Source organism: Fukomys damarensis, unplaced genomic scaffold (genome assembly GCF_012274545.1).
Source record: "Fukomys damarensis isolate Sample0158 unplaced genomic scaffold, DMR_v1.0_HiC HiC_scaffold_10, whole genome shotgun sequence".
In the NCBI taxonomy this organism is placed as follows: Eukaryota; Metazoa; Chordata; class Mammalia; order Rodentia; family Bathyergidae; genus Fukomys; species Fukomys damarensis.
In genome coordinates this window covers 28,037,815-28,058,645 of record NW_022900922.1, presented here as the reverse complement: position 1 = coordinate 28,058,645, position 20,831 = coordinate 28,037,815, and the positions used below count along the sequence as shown (strand labels likewise).

Sequence of the window (20,831 nt, the reverse complement as noted above, 5' to 3'; positions counted from 1 at the left end):
TTCATTTCAGTTGCCCATTTTTTTTATTGGGTCTTTTATTGTGGGGGGGTCTAATTTTTTTAGGTCTTTATATATTCTAGATATTAGTCTTCTGTCTGAGGTATATTTTCCTAATAATATTATGTATTTCTTGCTTTTCTTTTCTAATAGCTTTGCTGTTTTGTGTGCTTCTGTATATATTCTCTGTTCACTCTACCTCTCTCCCTCTTTCTCCTGTCTTTCTCAACTTTTCCTTCTTCCTTTTCTTCTGTCTTCTCTTTCTTCTCTCTCCTCTTTCTCCCACCCTGAGATCAACACTGTCCCTCTTGGGGCTTTAAGTGAGATCACATACTTGTTACAGCCACAAGTAGGACTTGTCTGTGTCAGGTCTTGTTGTTGGTTCAAGCTGGCATTATTTGGCCAGATTACTAAATAATTTGCTTTCAAGTCCATCCTGATCTCAAAGCACTCCTGAAGTTCTGATGATGTGCTCAGTTCACTATGTTTTTCAAGCCTTCTGTATGCCCAGTTAGGGCTCCTATATGGAAAGGCAGGCATGTTTTGGGTCCTGGTGTGTTTCTCTGGTCCGCTGTTTGGAGAGCTGGTCCCTTTCCTCTGGGGCCTCTCAGCTCACCCATTACTGCATGGCAAGTCCCAGGGAGCTTCTGAAGCATCTTTCCTGGCACAGATCACAGCCCAACGTGCAAGTGGTGAGTATACAGCTCTGTGCCTACCCTGGTGGCAGGCGTCCCAGGAACGGATGTGAGTGCTACCATTCCTCACTCTGCTCTGATTGTCAAAGCCTCCTGGGCCAGGGATCCCTGCCCTGAGCCATTTGTCCGTCTGCATCTGGGGGAGCCTTTGCAGGGTCTCTGTATGTAGTTCTGGATGACCTTGAATTCACTGTGTGTCTCAGACTGGCCTTGAGCTAATGGTGATTCTCCTGCCTCAGCCGCCCAAAAGCTGGGATTACAGGCATGTACCACATGCCTGGCTAAAAGTCTGTAACTGTTTGGCAGGGTGAACTCAGAATGAATGAAGTTTCATCACTCTAACAGTGTTCTGAAAATTCTTTTATGTTTCTCTTAGTGGGTTAAAATCACAAATAACTGCACCTGGGATTTAGCTCAGTGGTTCTGCCACCTGCCTTGCAAATGCAAAGACCCCTGGTTAAAAAATTAATTAATTAAATTAATTAAGATTAAATCACAAATAATCAATGGATTAAGATCAGGCAAAATGAGAGCCTGAATCCAAATAAAAAAGGACTTCAAATATCTCTGAAAATCCCCCAATTCATAGACTGTATGAGAAGTAATAAGAGTAGCTCTTCAATGACTTAAATTTTTTAAATCAGTTTCCATATAGAATCGCATAATTTTAGAGTCCAAAAGAGGTTTAGATAAAAGTTTAAAAATTAGAAGTTGATTTTCAGCTCATAATGACCAGATAAGAATGAAGAAAACTCCCTAAGAGGGAATTTTTTAATTCTCTTGGTGACAGTGGTAACAACAGTGTAAAAGTATGAGTCCTTTTTCTTCCATTTTCCAGACTTTCTCCAGTATGGCTGTAGTAGTTGTGGAGAACACAGTGTAAGCATTACAATGAACTATCAACACGCTGAACAGTAAAAATGCTAAACCAATTAATGGGGGAAATAACCTATAACTTGACTGACAACTTGTTTTTATTTACTCCACATTTTGTTTGTTTTATTCGTTTAAGTTAGAGCTGAATTTAAACAAACTAAGCAAAATTTAATTTAAATTTTCAGTGTTTTTTCTCAGCTCACCGAAAGTTCATTCATTCATTCAACAGATTGGTACCTCTGTGCCAGGTCTTGTCTAGGGTTTGAGCTAGAGCAACCCTCAGCAAGAGAAAACCTTGCATTCTCATGGTTTGCATTTTACTAAAGGAAGTGAGAAATAATAAGTGCGCTGCATATTGTCAAGGAGGGAGGAGTGCCCGAAAGCCTCGTTGCAGAATAAGGAAATCGAAGCGGGGATGATTTTAGATAAAGGCAATCATACAAGGGTTCTCGGGGGAGCTGATATTTTTACAGAAACCTGGGTGAAGTCACTGAGTCGCCAAAACAGGTGCTTGGGCACCCAGATTCTAAACCTTGATCCTGCTGTTACTGAGCAGCACCCTGTGAGCCCTTCTCCTCTTTAAGGGGACTCGGGATGTTCCTGTTAAATTCGGCCCCCTCTACTGCATGTGCCTTCCAATCAGAGTACAAACCCACGTGCAGAGCCTGCTGAGGCTCCTGACTGCACCCAGGGAAGTCCCAAGCCCCCGCACAGTCTGCTGAGCTCTACGTAGCTGCCCTCCAACCCCTGGTGTTCACTTCCCTCCCTCAGTCCCTGCTGCTAACTCGCTCAGGACCTTGAAGCGCACAGTGGTCGCTCCCAGTTTTAGAACCAGAGGGCCCCATGTTGCCTTCTTTTTTCTAGTCTTGGCCTAGTCTTCACCTTCCCAGGAACACCAAATATAAAATTGCGGTCCCCTTCCCTGTTCCGTTCCTCAGTTGCTGCTCAACTGTTTCCTTCCTTCCTTCTTACTCTGTCATCTCTCGTCAGTTCTCGTTTCCTCTGCAAATTACTCGCTTACGAGGTTGATTTTTCCTCCCAGTGAACTCTGTCCACTGAGAGGGTTGTTGGTTTGTTCACGGTTGTACCCTGCGTGCCTCCCTGTGTGCCTGACATGGGGTTGGTGGTCACTAAATGAGCCGCCAGGAGCAATCGACACAAACAAAGTCTCTTCTGCACACTTTAGTTGCCTGTAATGGCAAAAGCCAGAACAGGAATCCTCTTTTTCTATTCACAGTTTTGTGGTCTGTGGAACTATTGCCAATTATTTAAATAGGCAATATTACATTAGCCATATTTTTATGCACCAGGTATGATAAAAAGCTAGTTTAAATTTTTAAATTATTGCAGTAAAATACACACAGCCACATTCCTCCCCTCCCTGCCACATCTGCCTCTGACACGTTTGTCCCATCGTGCCAGCCACTGTCTGAAGCAGCGCTGGATGTCCTCTTTTGTGAGTCTGTAGTTGTCCTCCTGGGGCCTCCTTGGTGTCTTGAATCAGTTCCAAACCTTTCTCTTTTACTGGGGATCAAACTCGGGACCTTGTGCTTGTGAGGCAGGCGCTGGAACCACTGAGCTAAATCCCTGGCCCCAAAACCTTTCTCTTTTGGAGTCATTTTGACCTTGAGGAAGAGCTAGATGTCACACCATCCAGATCCAGTGAATGAGGTTCTTTGACAGAAAGTGCCATAGACATTTGGTCAGCAGGAGGTGATCAGGATCAAGGCGATCAAAATCGACGATGATTGTTTAAATTTCAAAAATGTGTTACAGTAAAGAACACGGCAGCAATGATCCCCCTCGGAATTCTCAAAATATTCCTCTCACTGTGAGAAAACTTATCTCATCTTGCTAATGTGTCTTTTATCTAAATTGAGTTTTTAAAATTTAAACCCTGCATTTTTTGATCACCCCTGGTGTATAGATACCAAACCCTGGGATTCAGGTAGTGCCTTTGAGTGTCTCAGAGGAAAACATACCAGAGACAGTGTCCTGTGCAGCCAGCTGTCTCATACACAGCTAGGACCTCAAGAAGACCCATGGCCTGGCAGCCGCTGTCATTCCAATGGGGACTGCGGCAGCCAAAGCCCAGGGAATGTGACTCATACGGACCCTGTGGGGATCACGTGTCCCTCATTAGAAACCACAGGGGACAGGGCAGCTTCACACACTGGTAGTCAGAGGACCTCAATAAAGATGGCAGTGAGAGGCCGTTGCAAATCATCTCCATGAATGAACGAGATGCGGTATATTTAGAGTGGTAAGGATCCTGTCAGCGTGATGCTGTGATTTTTGTCACTACTTTGCCTTGGAAAGCCCAGTTCTGTCACAGTGGCATTGCTTCACACAGTATGGGTGTGTTACGTTGTCTTTGTGTGTTTATTGTGTTTATTGGTGGGACAGGAGGGCAACTTGTCCCCTGGAAGGAATGACGTCAGGTCTGCAGGTACAGAGAGATTTGGGGGAAAGGGAAGAGGAGTGGGGAGCAGATGCCCTGCTGGAAAAGAACAGAGCTCACAGGGCGCCCAAGACTGAGCATTTACTGTAATTAGAGACAGCATTTCACAGCAAATAATAAAATTCCCCAAGGTGTGTGTTTTCCCCTTTCATCAGGTTAGCACAACCTTTGGAAAGGTGTTGTTTTTAATTATAAATACAAAACAAAATTCCCCAAGATGGACAAGCCTTTTTACATTCTCCCTCCTCTGGCATTCAAGGGGAAAATGCCTGGTATTTAAATTAAAAGGTCATCATCTTTTCCAAATGAAAATAAAAATTCTTCTCTGTCTTAGAGGCCACAAATGAGGGCTTGAGCTTCTGGCTTGAAGCGGCTTGAGCTTTCTGAAATCCTTTCATTTACCTGGCATCCCTGGTGTGCAGATTTTTAAAGTCTTCAAGTTTATGGGAAATGCTTTGCACAGCCTTTACTGGGCACTGCGTTGGCACATTTTTAGCTGCTCTGATGTCTCACCTAGAAATGGCACCTTCAGAAAACTGTGATTTGTCCTGTGTGAAAGTGAAGAGTGCTTGCTTCCAGCATCCACAGCATTTAATCATTTGTGTAGGGCCTCGGCACTTAGTGCTTTGATTCACCCAGACATGTTTATTGTGGTATTTTAAGCAAAATCCACCTTTTAAAATGTAACGGTATCAAATTGAAAAAGATGGAAAGTGGTTAGAACAATAAAGAAATTGTGATACAGATTCTCTTAAGTAACAGTGAGTTCTCAGAAAAGCCCGAGGAATCAGTGAACTAGCATAGTAGCAGCAGTAGTAGTAATAGTAATAGTAGTAAACATTCCCCCTCCCTGAACCTGTTTAATCATTGTGTGTCTGTTATATGCAGCCACCATTCTCGGCACCAGAAATAGGAAGGAGGACAAGCGAGCCATCCTTAGATAACAGAACTTGCAGTCCAGGTGATAGGCAGAGTCAGGTTGGCAATTATGGTGGGGAAAATATGAACATGAAAGTGTACTTTCCCAGGCCTGGGGACTCAGGGGAGGTGCCCCCGAAGAAGCAGTATCTAAAGGAAATCTGAAAGAAGAGTCAGAATTGTCCTAGGGAAGGTGAGATGGGAGGGGTAGACGTTCCAAGACGGAGGACCAACAAAGTGGGAGGCGCTGAGTTGCTAAAACATCTCAGTGTTACACTAATAACAGACGGAGGGAGGGGACGAAGAGTGTCCAGCAAGGCTGCTTGGTAAGGGGTGTTGGGGTGGGTCGTGCCCGCTGAAAAACCGTGTTCATTATTTGTTCCTTGTCTTGAGACCAGCCCAAGGCTGCTAGGTTTGGAGGAGTGAAGGAACAAGCAGGTAGGCAGGGCTGATATTCAAGACTCAGGCTTGGGCAGCTGGATGGACCAATATTAGACCCATTCACTGAGCTAGGAACTCAAGAGAAATGAGTTCAAGAAACAGAACGCTATGATTTAGCCCCTGACTGAGATAGCCGGATGTCTAGTTTGGACTGTGTTAGACGCACATGAAGGCCAGGGGCAGTCCACGCTAGAGATGGTTTGGAGTCTTCAGCGCATATGTGGCTGTCAAGTCGTGGAAGCTGATGATCTTTCTCAGAGACAGTGCAGAGTAAGAAAACAAGTAGAAAAACCCGAGAGTCCCGACTTGTAGAATTTGGGAAGTAAAAACAAGTAAGCAGGGAGTAAGAAGAAACTTCCCAGACTGAGGAGTGGCCAAAGAAAATAGGAGGTGAACTGGAAATGTACAACATTGCAGAAGCCAAGGCAGGAGACACGGTGAAGGCGTGGAGAGTCTGAATGTGAAGAGGAAGGTCAGGAAGGGGCAGTGCTCTTCCTCCCCTTACACGGTGTCACTGGACCTTACAGCTGAGTTCCTGGTGAAGGAGTGCAGTCAGCAGAGTGCACATTAAGATGCACTGGCTGCTGGCAGCAAAACAATTTATCCAAAGAGGCTGGAACAGTGAGGACATTTGGAACATCCACAGATCAACAACCACAGTGTATTTGTCCTCGGGGCTATTCCAAACGTCTTGAGCAGCGCTTGGAGTTTGTTGATGCTCACTTCGTATTTATTGTGTGAACAAATGAATGGATCGCACCTCACGTAGCAAAGTCCACTGGTTAGGTCACAGCAGGGTTGGTTAATTCGTCAGCCGTGTAGCATGCTTAAGAGAAGCCATCCTCAGGCCACCGTTCCTCGTGGTAACAGGGCAGCTGCAGTGATGACAGCATCATGCAGCATTACCACACACACCAGTCTCCAGAGGAATTAGAGAGCACTGTGTCTCCTTGGTATCTCTTTCTGAGAGCAAGAAATCCATGCCCTCAGAATTACTTTCATGGGCCGCAGGAAGGACTCCTAGATATTTGTTCCCCTAATTTTGACAGATTTTCCCACAAATATAAGTATTACAAGTGCAGTCCCCACCCTTCAGCTGCTACCTAGAAATAGCTCTCTTTGGAAGACTCCTTGTGCTACCACCCTTTCCAGCTGCCCATCTGGACTCCTCCTGTGAACCCAGGACAGGGTAGAGGGCCTGGGGCATGCCAAGAGTCGTGTCCTCCCACCAGCCTGCAGATCTCAGGATCACCATCAGTCCAAGGCCCTGACCTACCCCAATGTCAGTAAGGAGAAGCCGGCCAGACTTAGGAAGACCAGTCATTAATAAAAGGAAAGCTGCCTGAAGTGTGCAAAAGGTTGGCTGACTTTGCTCTTTTGCCAGGGACTTGTGTGGAGTTAGACAAGTTGGTGGGGTGACAGTATTCCTCTCATAGGAGTGCCACACCTAGGGTTAGTCCTGCCTCTCTCGTGTCCTGCCTGTAGAGAGAACAGGACACTGATCCATCTCTCTGGACTCTGCTTTCTGATTGAATATAACCCAGGACCCCAGATGCTCGAGCCATCAAGGCCATGCTTTCCCTGATCCCTCCATTTTGGTACCCAGCCCCCAGCCTGCTGGATTGAAGGCATCCTGCCACCAGCCAGGTGGGGTCTCTGGGGTTTGCCGAGGATTGGTAAACTCTCTGAATCTTTGTGACCCTTGCTGTCTTCTTTTAGGTTAAATAGAGACTGAGGGTTATAACCCCTCAGGCCATCACCTACCTGGAGTAAGCTCAAGAGTTTTGAGCCCTGTTCTGCCCCTTGCTCTTCACCTCTGTCGTACTGCCCCTTCTGGTTCCCTTTTACCCTCCCTAGCCCCACCGAAGCTCCCCATATGAATGCAGCACTTCTCCAAACGCACCCATGTTGCTCAAGGCTGCCACTGTACACACATGTCCTGGAGCATGTCACCCTCCCAGGCCCCAGGCTTCCCACCATGCTGGTTTCTCCGGAGGAGATGATGCCCCCCACTGAGTGGATCCCTCACTATCATGGGGACCAGTGACCAGCATCATTTCCACCTCTCTATTGCAAAGCAGCTTTGCTCCTGCATATGCCTTGGGCCCTTGGTTGGGATTTTCAACTCTACCTTGTAGAACTTTGGGGAGTAATGGAAATGTTCCAACCCCATGGTGGCCAGGAGAGTGGCCAGTAGCCACATGTGGCCATGCACCACTTAATGCAGCTAATCTCTGCACTTCAGACTTTAGTTATCTCAAACAGCAACCACATACAGCTATTGAGCTCCACTAGAGAAACAGAGATATGTAAATTTGGAAGTCATCCCCTTCTATCACTTTGTTCCCCCAACTACAACCATTTAAGAATATTTTAAATCCTAGAATATAGACTCAGTTGGGCTCCCCCACTAATGATGAAAGGCTCCTTGTGCAACAGTGTCTGATTTGTGTGATTCCAACTGTCATATTCCATAGGAGAGAAACTGTGACATGTAGCTCGGTGTATATTCAGTCCCTGTCCCAGTTGCATTTTTTATATCAAAATGTCCAGGAATAGCCAGATGATCTCCTTTTATAGGTACAAACCTTGGAGCCAGAGTTGTTATTTGAAAATAGTGGTTAGAGCTAGCATAATTCATCGGGATATGGTCTTGGCATGAAGACTGCTGAAGAAGCATCAGTACCCAAGACAGAGGAAAGAAATTGTATCTGAGAGGCAGACAGTACATTTGACTTCATGAAGTGTTCATGTCACCAGCAGGCTCCAAGTCAGAGACGACCCAGACCACATGGGGCATGTTCAAGAGGAAGGTCTTGTATCAGTCAGTGTCCTAGTCCCCTTTCTCATTGCTGAGACACACTGTTCTTTCTGCACCCACAGTTTAAAGGAGAAGTTTATTTTGTCTCAAATTTTCAGTCTATAATCACCTGGCTTTGAGGCAGGAGGCATGGCAGAGGGGCACAGTGGAAGAAAAGCTGCTCAAGTCATGGTGGCTGGGAAGCAGAGAGAAAAGGAAAGAGCTGGGAGGGAAATATGCCCTTCCAGGACATGCCCTCTAGGACCCGCCTCTAACCAGGCTCCATCTCCTAACAGCAGATCAGTTGTAGTGTCCCCAAAATTCAGTCCCCTTCCAAACACCCTGGATCTGAGTGCGTGAGGGTCACGGGGCACATGTAGATCTAAACCATAACACAGCTTTCTCATTGCTGACCAAAATACCCAACACCTGCACCTTAAAGGAGAAGTTCACTTGGCTCAGGCCATGGTTGGCTGGGCCCAGGGCAGCAACGTGGTGGAAGGGTGTGGTGGAGCAAGGCTGCTTAGTCCATGGCAGCTCCGAAGCAGACAGGGAAACAGCTCCGGAGAGGAAGGGCTGAGGGACCAGGTAGGGATCCCAAAGTCACACCTGGAGTCACCCAGACACACCCAGAAGTGTACTTTACAGACTCCCAAGCCAATCCAAGTTGACAGTTAAGTTTAACTGTTGTAGGTCTGTTGACCACAAGGGGCAGCCAAAGGCAATGCATGCTGAGAAACCCAGCCAGAACAGCTTCAGGGAAGAGCAGCTGAAGGGGCAACCCAAGGTCAGTGTCTTTGGCCCTTTGCAATAGGAAGTCATGCCGCTTGTGTGGTTAGTATCTTAGGCAAAGGCCTCTGAACAAGAGGGGAAAGACTATTAAAATCAAAAGAGAGTATAATCCAGAACAATAGCAACAATCAAAACAACAGAATTGTTCTGTGAGCACAAAGATGTGAACCATTCCATCCCATCTATGAAGTCTTCCAGAGTATCACAGAATTGCTTAGATTCTGAAACAGAAATATACTTGGCATAGATTTTTCCAGGTAGTTGGTTCTAACAGATTCTGTGTCTCAAAGATGCCTGCAACAGACAGAAAAGAATGTCATGGCTTTAAAATGCTTTTATTGCATATGTGCTGGTTAGAATAATCCAAAGACCTTTGATTGCAGATGGAGATAAAAGATAAACTGGGTGATTCTCTGATTTGTGGGTTCCAAAAATACAGTTTTCCTAGTCCTACGGAATCCCGCAGTATCTGCCTTAAATCCTGGTAGCACACAGTTACCTTGAAACAGACACACAGAACGCAGACACACATAAGATGACATTTTTTTCACTAAAAAAAAAAATACTTATTTTTTGTTTGTGGAGTTTTTTTTTTCAGTTAAAACCTCAAGTTTCTTTAAGTGCTGCAGAATCAAATGGCAATAATATTCATTAATAACTAGACAGTGTTTCATAGAAATGTACTGCTTTTTTCCTACATCCTTTTACATTTTTATTTTATATGTTTGTAGTATGTAATGATTGCATTCATCATAGGGAGTTGGTACGCGAACATAATGCATCTTAATTCTTTTGATTTCCCCTAAAGGAACATATTGCTTTCTGTGCTCTGCATTTATAATTTCATAAATTGTCTATAACAGCTGTTTAGCTTAATCACATCAACTGCCTAAACTCAGGCAAATCTAACAAAATATCCCCACCAAGGTTGACAAATACAATGGAGCTATTTATCACTTCTTAGGTTGAAATCTTTTAATCCATCAGTGAAATCCTTAGATAATGCATTGCTTAATTAAGTCTTGCTCATTGCTTAGTAAAGGGCCTCCCTTTACTGACTGTGGGAGTCACTAGTGGCTTTAAAGACAGTGATTTAAAAGGTTATTGGGATTAACAAGCTTTTCAGAGCTCTGAAGCTTTTGCCCAAATGTCGCCTTTGTGTGTTAGAGTGATGGCTGTGCCCTCGTAATGGGTGGCTGGCTACTCTACTGCCAAAAGTATGTCAGTGTTGAGGGAGAAAGAAGGCATAGGGCCGAGGCACTGTGTCATGGTTCATGGATCTGAGCCCCTGATATGAGATCCACCACCGTGTGAGCATCATTTCTGCAGAAAACAGTCTTCAACTCCTCATCAGCCACTCCGTGCGATGCCCTTTTTGGTCTAAGGATGTCTAGGAAGCTAAAATGAGAAGCCGGAACAAGCCAGAGAGTTATTGTCTCAGGGGGAAAATCCCATTACAAACTTGCATCAGGCCCCTCATACCTGTCTTGACAAGGGTTATTATTTGCTTTAACATAGGTGATGCCACTGTTTTGTTTCCACTTTGATTATTGCCCTTGGTGATCATCAGTAAATTAAAATGCCTTTGAATTTTCACAAGTGCTCACTTAACGTTCTACACATTAGTATCATCAACAGGGATGCAGTTTAACACTTACCAGTGTTTTCAGTCTAAAATTGTCACATGACACTTTACATAATTTTTCTTGACAATGCCTCCTTTGCTAGGAGGACTAACTGTAAAAATTTAAGTTTTAATTGGAACAAGCACATATATTACATGTAAAGGATTGGTATATTCTTTTGTCATCCTTACTTAAGGAATTACAATTTCAACAGAAGTCATTTTAAATGGGATCACACACATTTACCAAGTACTAACTCACTACCTGCTAGCTGTGTTGCTTTGCACTTTACCTACAGTGCAGATAACTTGGGTGCCAATTTGAATGGAGCTTGGGGAGGAGGAACAAAAAGCCTGATATGTAGTGAATCCCTGAAATATTGTTTCTAGGATTTTACTATAACTATCGCAAATAAAAGGTCTGACACAGTACTTGACATTGAAAATGTCCTATCCGTGTTCTGCTGCATACAGAGGCTTTTTATATAACAAGTACAAGCCTCTAGACTGACGCTAAAACTTTTCTTACCATTTCTAAAATAAAAACATAGAGCAGTATTTAACTCCAACAAGCCAGAAATACATCAGTTTCCTTCCCAGTTCTTGCTGTAATGTGTCCAAACAGAGTAAGTCATACCAAAAAAAGAAAATCTAAATGTAAAATGCTCTGCTGCTTTGGCTCATGTCTTATTTCAGGCTGATTTGCAGTATAGGGGTGAGTAGGGGGCTTATTGTGTTTCTTCCAGCATCTCTTCTCATTCAGGGAGTATGCTGAAAGGAGGTTGAGCATCATCTAGTATAGTCTAATGTCAAGGGCTGGAAGCCCAGTTCCCCAAAGGTTAAGGAGTTTGATGGCAAGGATGGTGACACTGGCTTCCCCATGCTCTGAGTCCAGCTCTACCACTCCTCTGTGCTGCTCTCATCCACTGTCTCCCAGAATACGTCAGGGATGCTCACCATCACACTTCTGTGTGCTGCAATGCAGGCTTCCTAGGAAGGCATGGTTTATAACACCGTTCTTTCTGTTACCCATCCATGATGCCTTCAATTTCTTTGTACATAAGATGGAAGAAATACTTTCTTCCCTTGTTCTCTTTCTTCCCTCCAAATCATTAGAGATTTGAGGGTCCCACTATGAGTACCATTCTTCTGTTTCTGTGTTTCTAAACCATTGGAAAATTAGGACAAATGGGCGCTCATGGTAGGGTCTGATAAAGACTGGGCTGGAGTAATTCATAAGTGGGCCTGATGATTCTCCTCTTCCCCATCCTGGACACCCACAGTCAGTCCAGCTAGGGAGGAAGTCTTAAGTGTTGAATATGCACTGCTCCAAGTTAAGAAGGAAAAGAGACTGAAGCTCCTCCAGGGCAGAAGCAGGAACCAGTGGTTGCATCTTACTTAGCAATGAGCTAATTCTATGGATACGGTAAAAAAAAAAAACTGGGCAAAAATGAAAAGCATTTATGGAAAATTCCTCCTGCCAAGAACCAAAGGAGTGGGGAAGGCATTTCCCCTCTAACAAAAGCTGTTATTTTTTCCATTTAACTTAATGAGGCAGCATGCAAATTTTTTTTATTTTTAGAAATAAACATTAGCATTTTTATGGGATAAAACAAGTTAATGGTCATTAAACTCTACTTATATCATGCCAGATTCCCTTCAGAATGCTGCCAACCTACATGCATGTTTCATTTTGGTGTCATTGTAACCAACATGTGCATATTGTTCTAATTCCTGATGTTGTGCTTGACATTGCTACAAATACATTTTCCTCTATCAGCATCACCCACACGGACATTTCATTTGCATTTTTCTCCTTCCCAGCAAGGTTATGCATTTTGCAAGTGGCACCTGGGATTCGTTTTTTTATTTACCTGAACAAATACTCTTTCTTCTTGAAATAGTTTGTTGTTTTATAAGCTTTGTTTGGCTCATATTTTTCCATTATGTTCTTTTTTTTTTTCTTCTTTTTGGTATACAGCATTCCATTTCCCAAATTAAAAATCAGAAAGTTTTATGAGTAAGTCAAAACTATCCATCTGGCTTCCTTCTGTACAGCCTGAACAAATAAATATATATTTGTTTCTAATATTTTTTCTATTTTTATTTATTCTAGTTTTTCAGTTTGGGTTTTCATTTTTTGATCCAAACGAAATATATAAAATTTATTTATGGTTCAGCATGTAGATATAAAGTAATTCTTTTTCATACCCACTGTTATTTATCAAAGAATTCTTATTCTACCAGAAATAATTTTTAAATATAGATTTTTATATAAACTATAATTCATAGCCTAGAAAGTCAGATTCAATGGTAAGCTTAAGTTTATTAAAGTACTTTTATTTTTCATCATTACAATTGACACTTTGTTATCTTAGGTCCCCACAGGGCCATACACTACACTTTCTCAAAGCAAAAGTCCATTTTTCATGTAATTTTTTTTTAAAGTAGAAACTGTTATTGTCTAAGTGTCCATGAGAACCTGAATGAATTTATGTCACCTGTCCTCCGTGGTGACATTCATCTATGAATAACAACTTCAGTTAACCTTGAGCTTTAAGGCAAAAAATTTAATTCATTAGAGGTTGACGTCTATTGCCCCAAAACCAGGGAATCTCCCTTTGTTAGTCGGCTTCTCATTACTGTAACAAAATACCTAAGATGATTAAATTATGAAAACAAAAGGGTATTTTGGCTCATGGTTTTGGAGGTTCTGGTCTAAAATTGAAAAACCTGTTCATAGGTGGGGGGGTGGTCAGGTGGAAGTGGAGAGAACATGAGGCAGAGAAAACTGCTTACATTATAAGGCAGGAAGCAGAGAAAAAGAGACCAGGCACCTCTTGTCCCCTTTGAGGACACACCCCCAGTAACCTAAGGACCTTCCCCTAGGCCACACCTTTTAAAGGACCACAGCACTTCCCCAAAGCCCCTCCCTGGGACTTTGGGGCCATTCAACATCCAAACTATAATAAGTCCTGATATAAAACACATGACAATAGCAAAACAATATATGATTAAAATTTTAAAACCAGGCCCTTGGAATATAGTCACAATTGCAACTTTTGTAGAGGTAGGTACAATTAGTGAAAAAACAAAACATTTAAAAATGTGTCTTCTAAGCTAAAACTCTGGATGGAACTTTCAAATAAACTACATTTTAGAACACTGAAAAATTCCATGCAGGACAAAATCCTCCTGTAATATGTACCCTCCTTGTGTTCTTAGTACACATCTGCTATCTTCCTTCAGTCCTTTGTTTCTTTTTTATTTCTAGGGATTTAACAACTTCTTACCCTGATTTTTCCCACCTCTCACACCCAGATTTGATTTGTTAGAATTTATCCTGAAGTGGGAAAATTCTAATTGCAGGAAAACAAATCTATGCAGGAAGATGGTCTGTCCAGCCTTGTTTTCCTGGTAGCATAAAACACTGGAAGTTATTTTGTGACTAGCCTTGAGGAAATAGTTAAGTAAACATCTCTGTAATTGTCCATTATAATCATTATGATGATGACCATGCAAATTTTGCATGTGGTAATTTAAAAAAGCAAGACACAAAATTTGATAACATAGTAGTACAACTACAGTAGGACTACAGCAGAAACTACTTCTGTTAGAATAGCGATGTGATCAGTGTTTTATTTCTCCCATGTTTTTTGGAAATGTGCATTTAGCAGATAGGACAATGGAATTCCCATGATTAATTTCTCCCCAAAGTGCGTTCAGCCTTTGCAGCCTAGAAAAGGTCTCCTTACTCCATGAGGAGCTCCACTTTTTGAGAGTGGATACATCCAAAGAGGAGTGAGCAACATCACTCCTCATTTACTAGCAAAGCTCACATTGAGAAACTTAGGGTCGAAAAACTGCAGCTGCAGTGGCATCTCCTCCCAGAGTTGCTTCTGTGGTCCAGCTACCAGTCAGTGTGGACGCTAAGCATCTTTGCCGCAAGGCAGCAGAACTTGGCAGTAGCACCGAGGATCCCCCCGCCCCCAGGTTGTCTTGTCCAGGACTTTGAATATTCTTGGAACATCAAAAATCAAAGTGGTCTCCTAGAGATGCATTGAACTGAGTGGCAGCTGTGTCATTATTCCACCAGCTGGGAAGCTTAAGCATAGCCACTTCCCATCACATTAGCTTGAACAGCCTAAATAAACCATGTAAGGAGGACCGGCGACAATCCCATAGCGATGCATTAACACACTTCAGCCCTTGCTATCCTGGACTCGCAGCTCAGCTGTACGATTTCCGTAGCACTGACCTCAGCATCTGCACTGCACTTGTGTTCTTAATCATGAGTAGTAATCAGACTGTTCATCCCAATTATAATAACCTCTACTACCATACTGGACATTTTTTAAAGAGCTGAATAAGAAGAAAAATGTCAGCCCCTCTATAACTGCCAGTGCTTTCTAGTGTCTGTTTCAGATGATTTTTTTTTCAGTGTTCAATAATTTTTTAGTATTTGCAGAAGATTCAGGTCAAGCATCATATGTCCTTGAATCGTGTGCTATCGAAATCTTATTTGGCGGTAGATTATTCTGTTGAACACTTCCCTGGACCAAATCCAATGGAGTGGACTGGAGGAATCCTGTGCCACTGTATATCAGTGATGGATGAATCAGAACTTTGATAGGAATGTAGTGAAAGAAAAGATTTAGCCTGGAGTTACCCCACTATTTCATTTCTACCCTGAGTCATCTTTCTGCCTATGTTAAATCAGGTAATTGCTTTGCTGGTTTCTGAGCTTCTGAGCATCCACGACGTTGTCTTTCATCTGAGTGTTTATTCATCTGACTGAAATAGACCCCCAGGGCTAAGATGAAGCCACAGCGGGGAAGTTCTGACTTGACAAATGGCCATTGTACAGGAGCCTTTTATCCTCCACTATGGCATTAACCAGCTGCCCCTTGTGCCACGGAGCTGTAAGCAAGATCAAAGTGGGCAAGATTGGTGGCCAGCACTGGGGAAATTCTGGCACCTCCAGCGGGGCTGTGGCAGTCTGTTAGATAGAGATCGGAGCTTCTGGAAATGCTTTGCCACTAAAGGGAATGGTGACTAAAAGCCAGGATGAATATTTTCCTGGGACCTTAGGGTACCGTGTTCTTGTTCAGTAACATAAATCTCTTTTCTCCTGGAAGTAAGAATTCTCGATCCTTGTTTTCCCATATCTGAGGTCTGCTGAGTTTTTCCAACTTTTTAAAAATTAGAACAAAAATTTAACTTTAACTCACTTTCCTTTTAAAAATAAAATAAACAGCATGGGAAAGATGGAGAGAGAAAGCAAGTTGCTGAGGGTCATTGGACAATGGACAGACAACTGATCTCTGTAAATGAAGCAAATGTCTTAAAAGCAAAAGAACGGGTGTCGACTTTAGGCACTGACCTTGATAAAGCTGGTTCAAAAGCACCTAGACTCAGCAGGTGCTAAGTGTTACCCTTCCTGGAAGGCAGACATGGCCTAACTCTGTGATCACCTTATCTCTGGCAGATGGGGAGCTCTCCATATCAAATGAAGATGACTCCCTGGAAAACGGGCAGTCCCTGAGTTCCAGCCAGTTGTCTCTGCCTGCACTGTCCGAAATGGAGCCAGTCCCGATGCCCAGGGACCCCTGCTCGTACGAGGTGCTCCAAGCTTCAGACATCATGGATGGGCCAGGTAATGCACTGGTGGGGTCCACACCCAGGACGCCAGGAGGTCATCCTGGGCACCTCTGCTGGCTGGAGTTTGGGCTCCATTTTGGACCATCCTCTGTGTAAGAATCTGGAAATGTGGGTGGAACCGACCTATCAGTTCTTCATACTTATTAGGATAAGAAAATATGGGGGATATTTATACCTGTTGTTCTGCAGTTGTTAAAAACTTTTTTATGACTCTAATTACCTTAATGGAGATATAGCTTGCTTTGTCACATTGATGATTTTAAATATCACTGTTTTGTTTTCTCACATGAATCTCTGTGAAAGCAAGGGCTCCTATGTTCTGGACAGTATATAATTTGCCTGTTCAAAGGGCCTGGTCATACCGTTTAATTTCTAGTCCCAGTATATCCATTAATGATTGTATCAGTTTACTAGATCCAGTCAGTTAATTTAATTGTTGATTACATTGCATACAATTTTCTGGGTAAGTGGGAGTCTGCCAATAGGTGATGCCCAATCGATACCATCAGACCATTGCCTCCCTCTTTGGTCGAGAGTCACCCAAGTAGCCAAAACTCCACTCAGGAGCTTTGCAGAATAATCAGATCGCCCCCAAGATGAGTCCTTCACAACAGATAGGAATGGTACGTGTCATCAGGAGATGGGTCCGCAGGGAAGAACCTCTCAGAATTTCTGGAGTATGGGCAGAAAAGCCACCTCCTTTATGCATGCCCAGTGCAAAACCCACATGCACAGGTGCTCATGTGGGTCAAGGAGAGGGATTCAGTCCTGCACTTCACTGTAGGGCCTGGAGAGACCTGGCTCCCTCAGCGTATTAGTCACTGACAGCGAGACAGCCCCTTGAGACAGGGAGAATTCCATGCTCCTAAGAATTCTTCGTAGGTGGAAGGAGGGAAAGCATTACATAGTATGTGCTTTCTCACTAATTTACAATCTCCCCTCCAGAGAGTCTTCCAAGGAGACAGCAGTGAGTTTTTTTTTAACCTAGTCTTCCTTTGACATTAGAATCAGGTAATTTGATTGTTTTAGTGGAATCTGTCATCCCAGCAAAGCTATAGTTTCACTCTGTCTTCACCCAAGCCACCAGAACAGTAGAAAGGTGCGTGTTACTACTGGCTCCCAACTGGAGCCCACTGGGGGATTCTATGGGGAAAGGCAGAACCAGGCCCAAAGCAAACCAGAGACAAACAGGGGAATTGAAATAAGACCACCAGGGTGAAGGGAAGCAGGGACAAGGGGAAAAAATGAGAACCGAGACCACTTGTCATGTAAAGGTACAAGATCCCCATAATGAATGTAACTGTGCTGTATACCTAAAATGTACCAATAAACTCAATGAGAAAAAAAAAAGAAATAAGACCACCAAAATTCTGGCAGACAAGAGGAGATGAGAAAAGAAGATACAAAGGTGAGGCGTGAGCATCCTTTGCCTTGTCTGAGATCATAGGAGCTGGCTGGACAAGGGTGTTCCCCATGACTAGAGTCGTGTTGGGCGCTGGCTGCACAGGCCTGGGGAGCTGTCTGTTCAGCACCAGCCTTCCTACCCCAGCCCTGAAAGCAGGAGCAAAGCAAGCCCCAGTGGGCAACGCAGAGAGACCTTCACCAGTGTGAATCCACTATGTCTTCATCCCCAGCAAAGAACACCCAGGCCCTAGCAAAGGGCCCAGCGCTGGGTTGTCATTTGTTAGGGGACTCCTCATGCTTGGTCTAATGCACCTGCCATCCGCTGACTGTTGCTGTGGTCCTGTGAGTCACACCGTGAAGCATCCGTAGACTTTGTCTAATAAGCACAGAGATTGGAATGGTGATATATTTTATGAGAAAAATGTCCTTCCTCCTCCTTTCTCTTCTTCCTCCTTCCTCTTCTCATTCCTCTCTCCTCTCTGTCCTTTCTCCGTGCCTCCTGCTCTGTCGGATTCCCAATGTCCTTGCTTCTGTGTGACAACCTGGGCCAGTCGGTGCCTGCTGTCTGGCCAGCCTGCCTGTGTCTCTGTCCTGTGTCCCTAGCCAGCCCCACCTGCACTGCGTGTGTGTAATGTCTCCTGTGTATCATGTGGTTGTCCCCTCAGTGTCTGAAGAGAGCCCCTCTGCCAGTGAGTCTGGAGTCCTCCTGTCCCAAGATCCTTCAGCCAAACCAGTCCTGCTACTGCCCCCCAAAAAAGCTACTGCTTTCTCTGGAGACCATGAGGAGACCCCAGTGAAGCAGCTGTCCCTTCTCAAGCAGCCCCCGGCCCTGCCTCCCAAACCCACTGCCCGGATTGCCAACCACTTAACAGGTGAGTGGACACGTCTTCCAGGGAGTGCAGCCCCCCTTCCCTTCAAGGGATCCTTTCTTTCTTGCTGTCCTTTTTATCTGGGGCCTGAACACACGTCTCTGGGGAGGTTACCCGATGGGGTGCTTGGGTGTTTCTGTGTCTTGGCGCGTACATTTGTGGACACATGCCAACAGCCTTCAGTCGTGTGTATCTATAAATACGTACCTTGTATTTATGTGCCTATTTCAAGATTATTTGCCTATCTAGACAGAATAGATTTGGCATCGAAATGTTTGCAAAGATAGAGAATCATGCTTTGTTTCTTTCATAATGAATTTGTCAAGGCTTTGTATGTTTTGTCTTTAAGTTTTTATCTAAAACCCAGTGTATTTCTCCTATTGCAATTCATTTCCATAATGTATGTTCTCTTAAAAGAAAAAAAAACAAAGACAAAAACCTGAAGAGTATGTGGGAACTATTTCTAGAGGACAAAGAAGCTTAGCAATGTTATCCTAAAATGATTTTGACATTTTTATTCCTGAAGTGTTACCGAATGTACCCACAGTTTTGAAGTTGGGTAGCCAATGAAATTGTATTTCACTACATGTCTGCACATGAATCAGATGCTACTATGTGACTTCACATTACAGCGTAATCAGAGATTTTAAAAGTTTGGAAATAACCCTGATAATAACCCTAGCTGATGCTAATCGACTGCCTTCTTATACTATATTTTCCATTTTTACAATACTATCTAATTGATCCTGTGGTATTTTGTAAGCTGGAATTGGGTGGAGTAGGGAGAATATTCACCTGTTTTGAAGTAGCAAAACTAAGATTTGAGAAAAATAAGTACCTCCTCCAGGACTGACAGGAATTCTGCAGCAGAGCAGAGGCCGGTGGGACCAGTTTCCCACCTCCTGGCACAGGGATGTGGTGCTCATGGAAGCTGGATGCTTTTCTCACGGTGCTAAGTTTTAGTAGAATCCAATGTTGATGTAGGCTCATGTTGGACCACTGTGAGATAGGCATGCATCCACCCCATTCAGACATTTGTGGTTGGAAAGAGCAAATGTCCATCTAAAAAAAATCATTCCGCAAATGAGTAACACTTTAATCCAGGGCCCAGAAATTTAAATTCACAAAAACCACAAAGGAGAAGTAGCCCCACAGGCCACCTTCCGAGAGACACACACTGTACACCTGCCCGTCTGATAAAAATGGAGTCCTGCTGTCTTGCCACCGGCATTCTGCACTTAGTCATATGTTATGGGGTTCTCATTCTAGTAAATATTCCACGTGATTTCTCTAGCTGCTTGGTGCAGGTCAAGTCTTACTGCATTGGCCCCTCACGACTTTTCCATCTTCTCTCTTGTAAAACGCACGGTAGCAAACATCCTCAGCAGCTGACTTCTGTCTATGTAAGCATCCTTGACTTTTCTCTGATTTATTTCTAGGATTAGAATTGCTGAGTCAAAGCTTATGTACCTTATAAGCCTTTGACACTGAAATCTCTTAAGCAAGATAATAAACCTGTACATGTACATATACACCTATCCACTCAGCACCCCTACTGTAGGCAGAATACTGTGCCAGGTATCAAAGTGGAACACACAGCCAGCCTCTGTGTCCATGAGTTCCATATCTCCAGTGCAGCTGACTGGAGGTCACAGATATTTGGGGGTCAGGGGAGGATTACATCTGCCCTGAATGTGTATAGACTTTCTATTCTTGTCTTTATTCCCTAATGCAATGTAACAGCTATTTTCATAACATTTAGTTTGTACTCAGGATTATAAGTCATCTAGAGATGATTTCAAGTTTATAGGAGGATGTGTGTAGGTTCTATGCAAATGCAACACCATTTTTTATATGGACTTGAGCATCCGTGGAGATCTTGGAACCAATTCTCCACTGATACTGAGGAACAGCTATACTTTATATGGAGATAAGATAGGTTTCATGTGTATGGCTAGGATGACCATCATTTTGGTGTAATCCTTGGGGTCAGTGCAGACTTGTAAAGAGGTTTCTGAGAAGTCTGAAACTTGAGTTGACTTTTAAAGCATGAAGGGTATTATGGAGAATCAGAGAAGGTATTCCAGGAAAGGTGACCCTGGACAGAGGCTCAGAGGTGGCAGAGTTTGGGATCATTGAACAGTAGGCTCTGCTGGTGCAGAGGCTTCATTTTGGGTGTGCTGAGAAACAGGGCTCACTACGTAAAGGCATGCAAAAACTGTATATTTATTCCCTGGACACTGGGAAAGGCTTTGGAGAGTTTTTTGGGTTTGCTTTTTTTTTTTTTTTTTTT

The 20,831-nt window shown here is 43.6% G+C and overlaps 1 protein-coding gene across 6 annotated transcripts in view; it reads left to right on the top strand.

The window, feature by feature from the left end:
• Positions 1-20,831, top strand: part of Phactr1 (phosphatase and actin regulator 1) — a 514,585-nt gene that overhangs the window by 412,254 nt on the left and 81,500 nt on the right. For 5 of the 6 annotated variants that reach the window (XM_010622877.3, XM_010622876.3, XM_010622878.3 and 2 more), the window contains 2 exons: positions 16,093-16,260; positions 18,335-18,541. In XM_010622877.3, coding sequence (XP_010621179.1) covers positions 16,093-16,260; positions 18,335-18,541 — 375 coding nt within the window. The remainder of the gene's footprint in view (positions 1-16,092; positions 16,261-18,334; positions 18,542-20,831) is intronic. The other variant, XM_010622879.3, reaches the window with a different exon arrangement.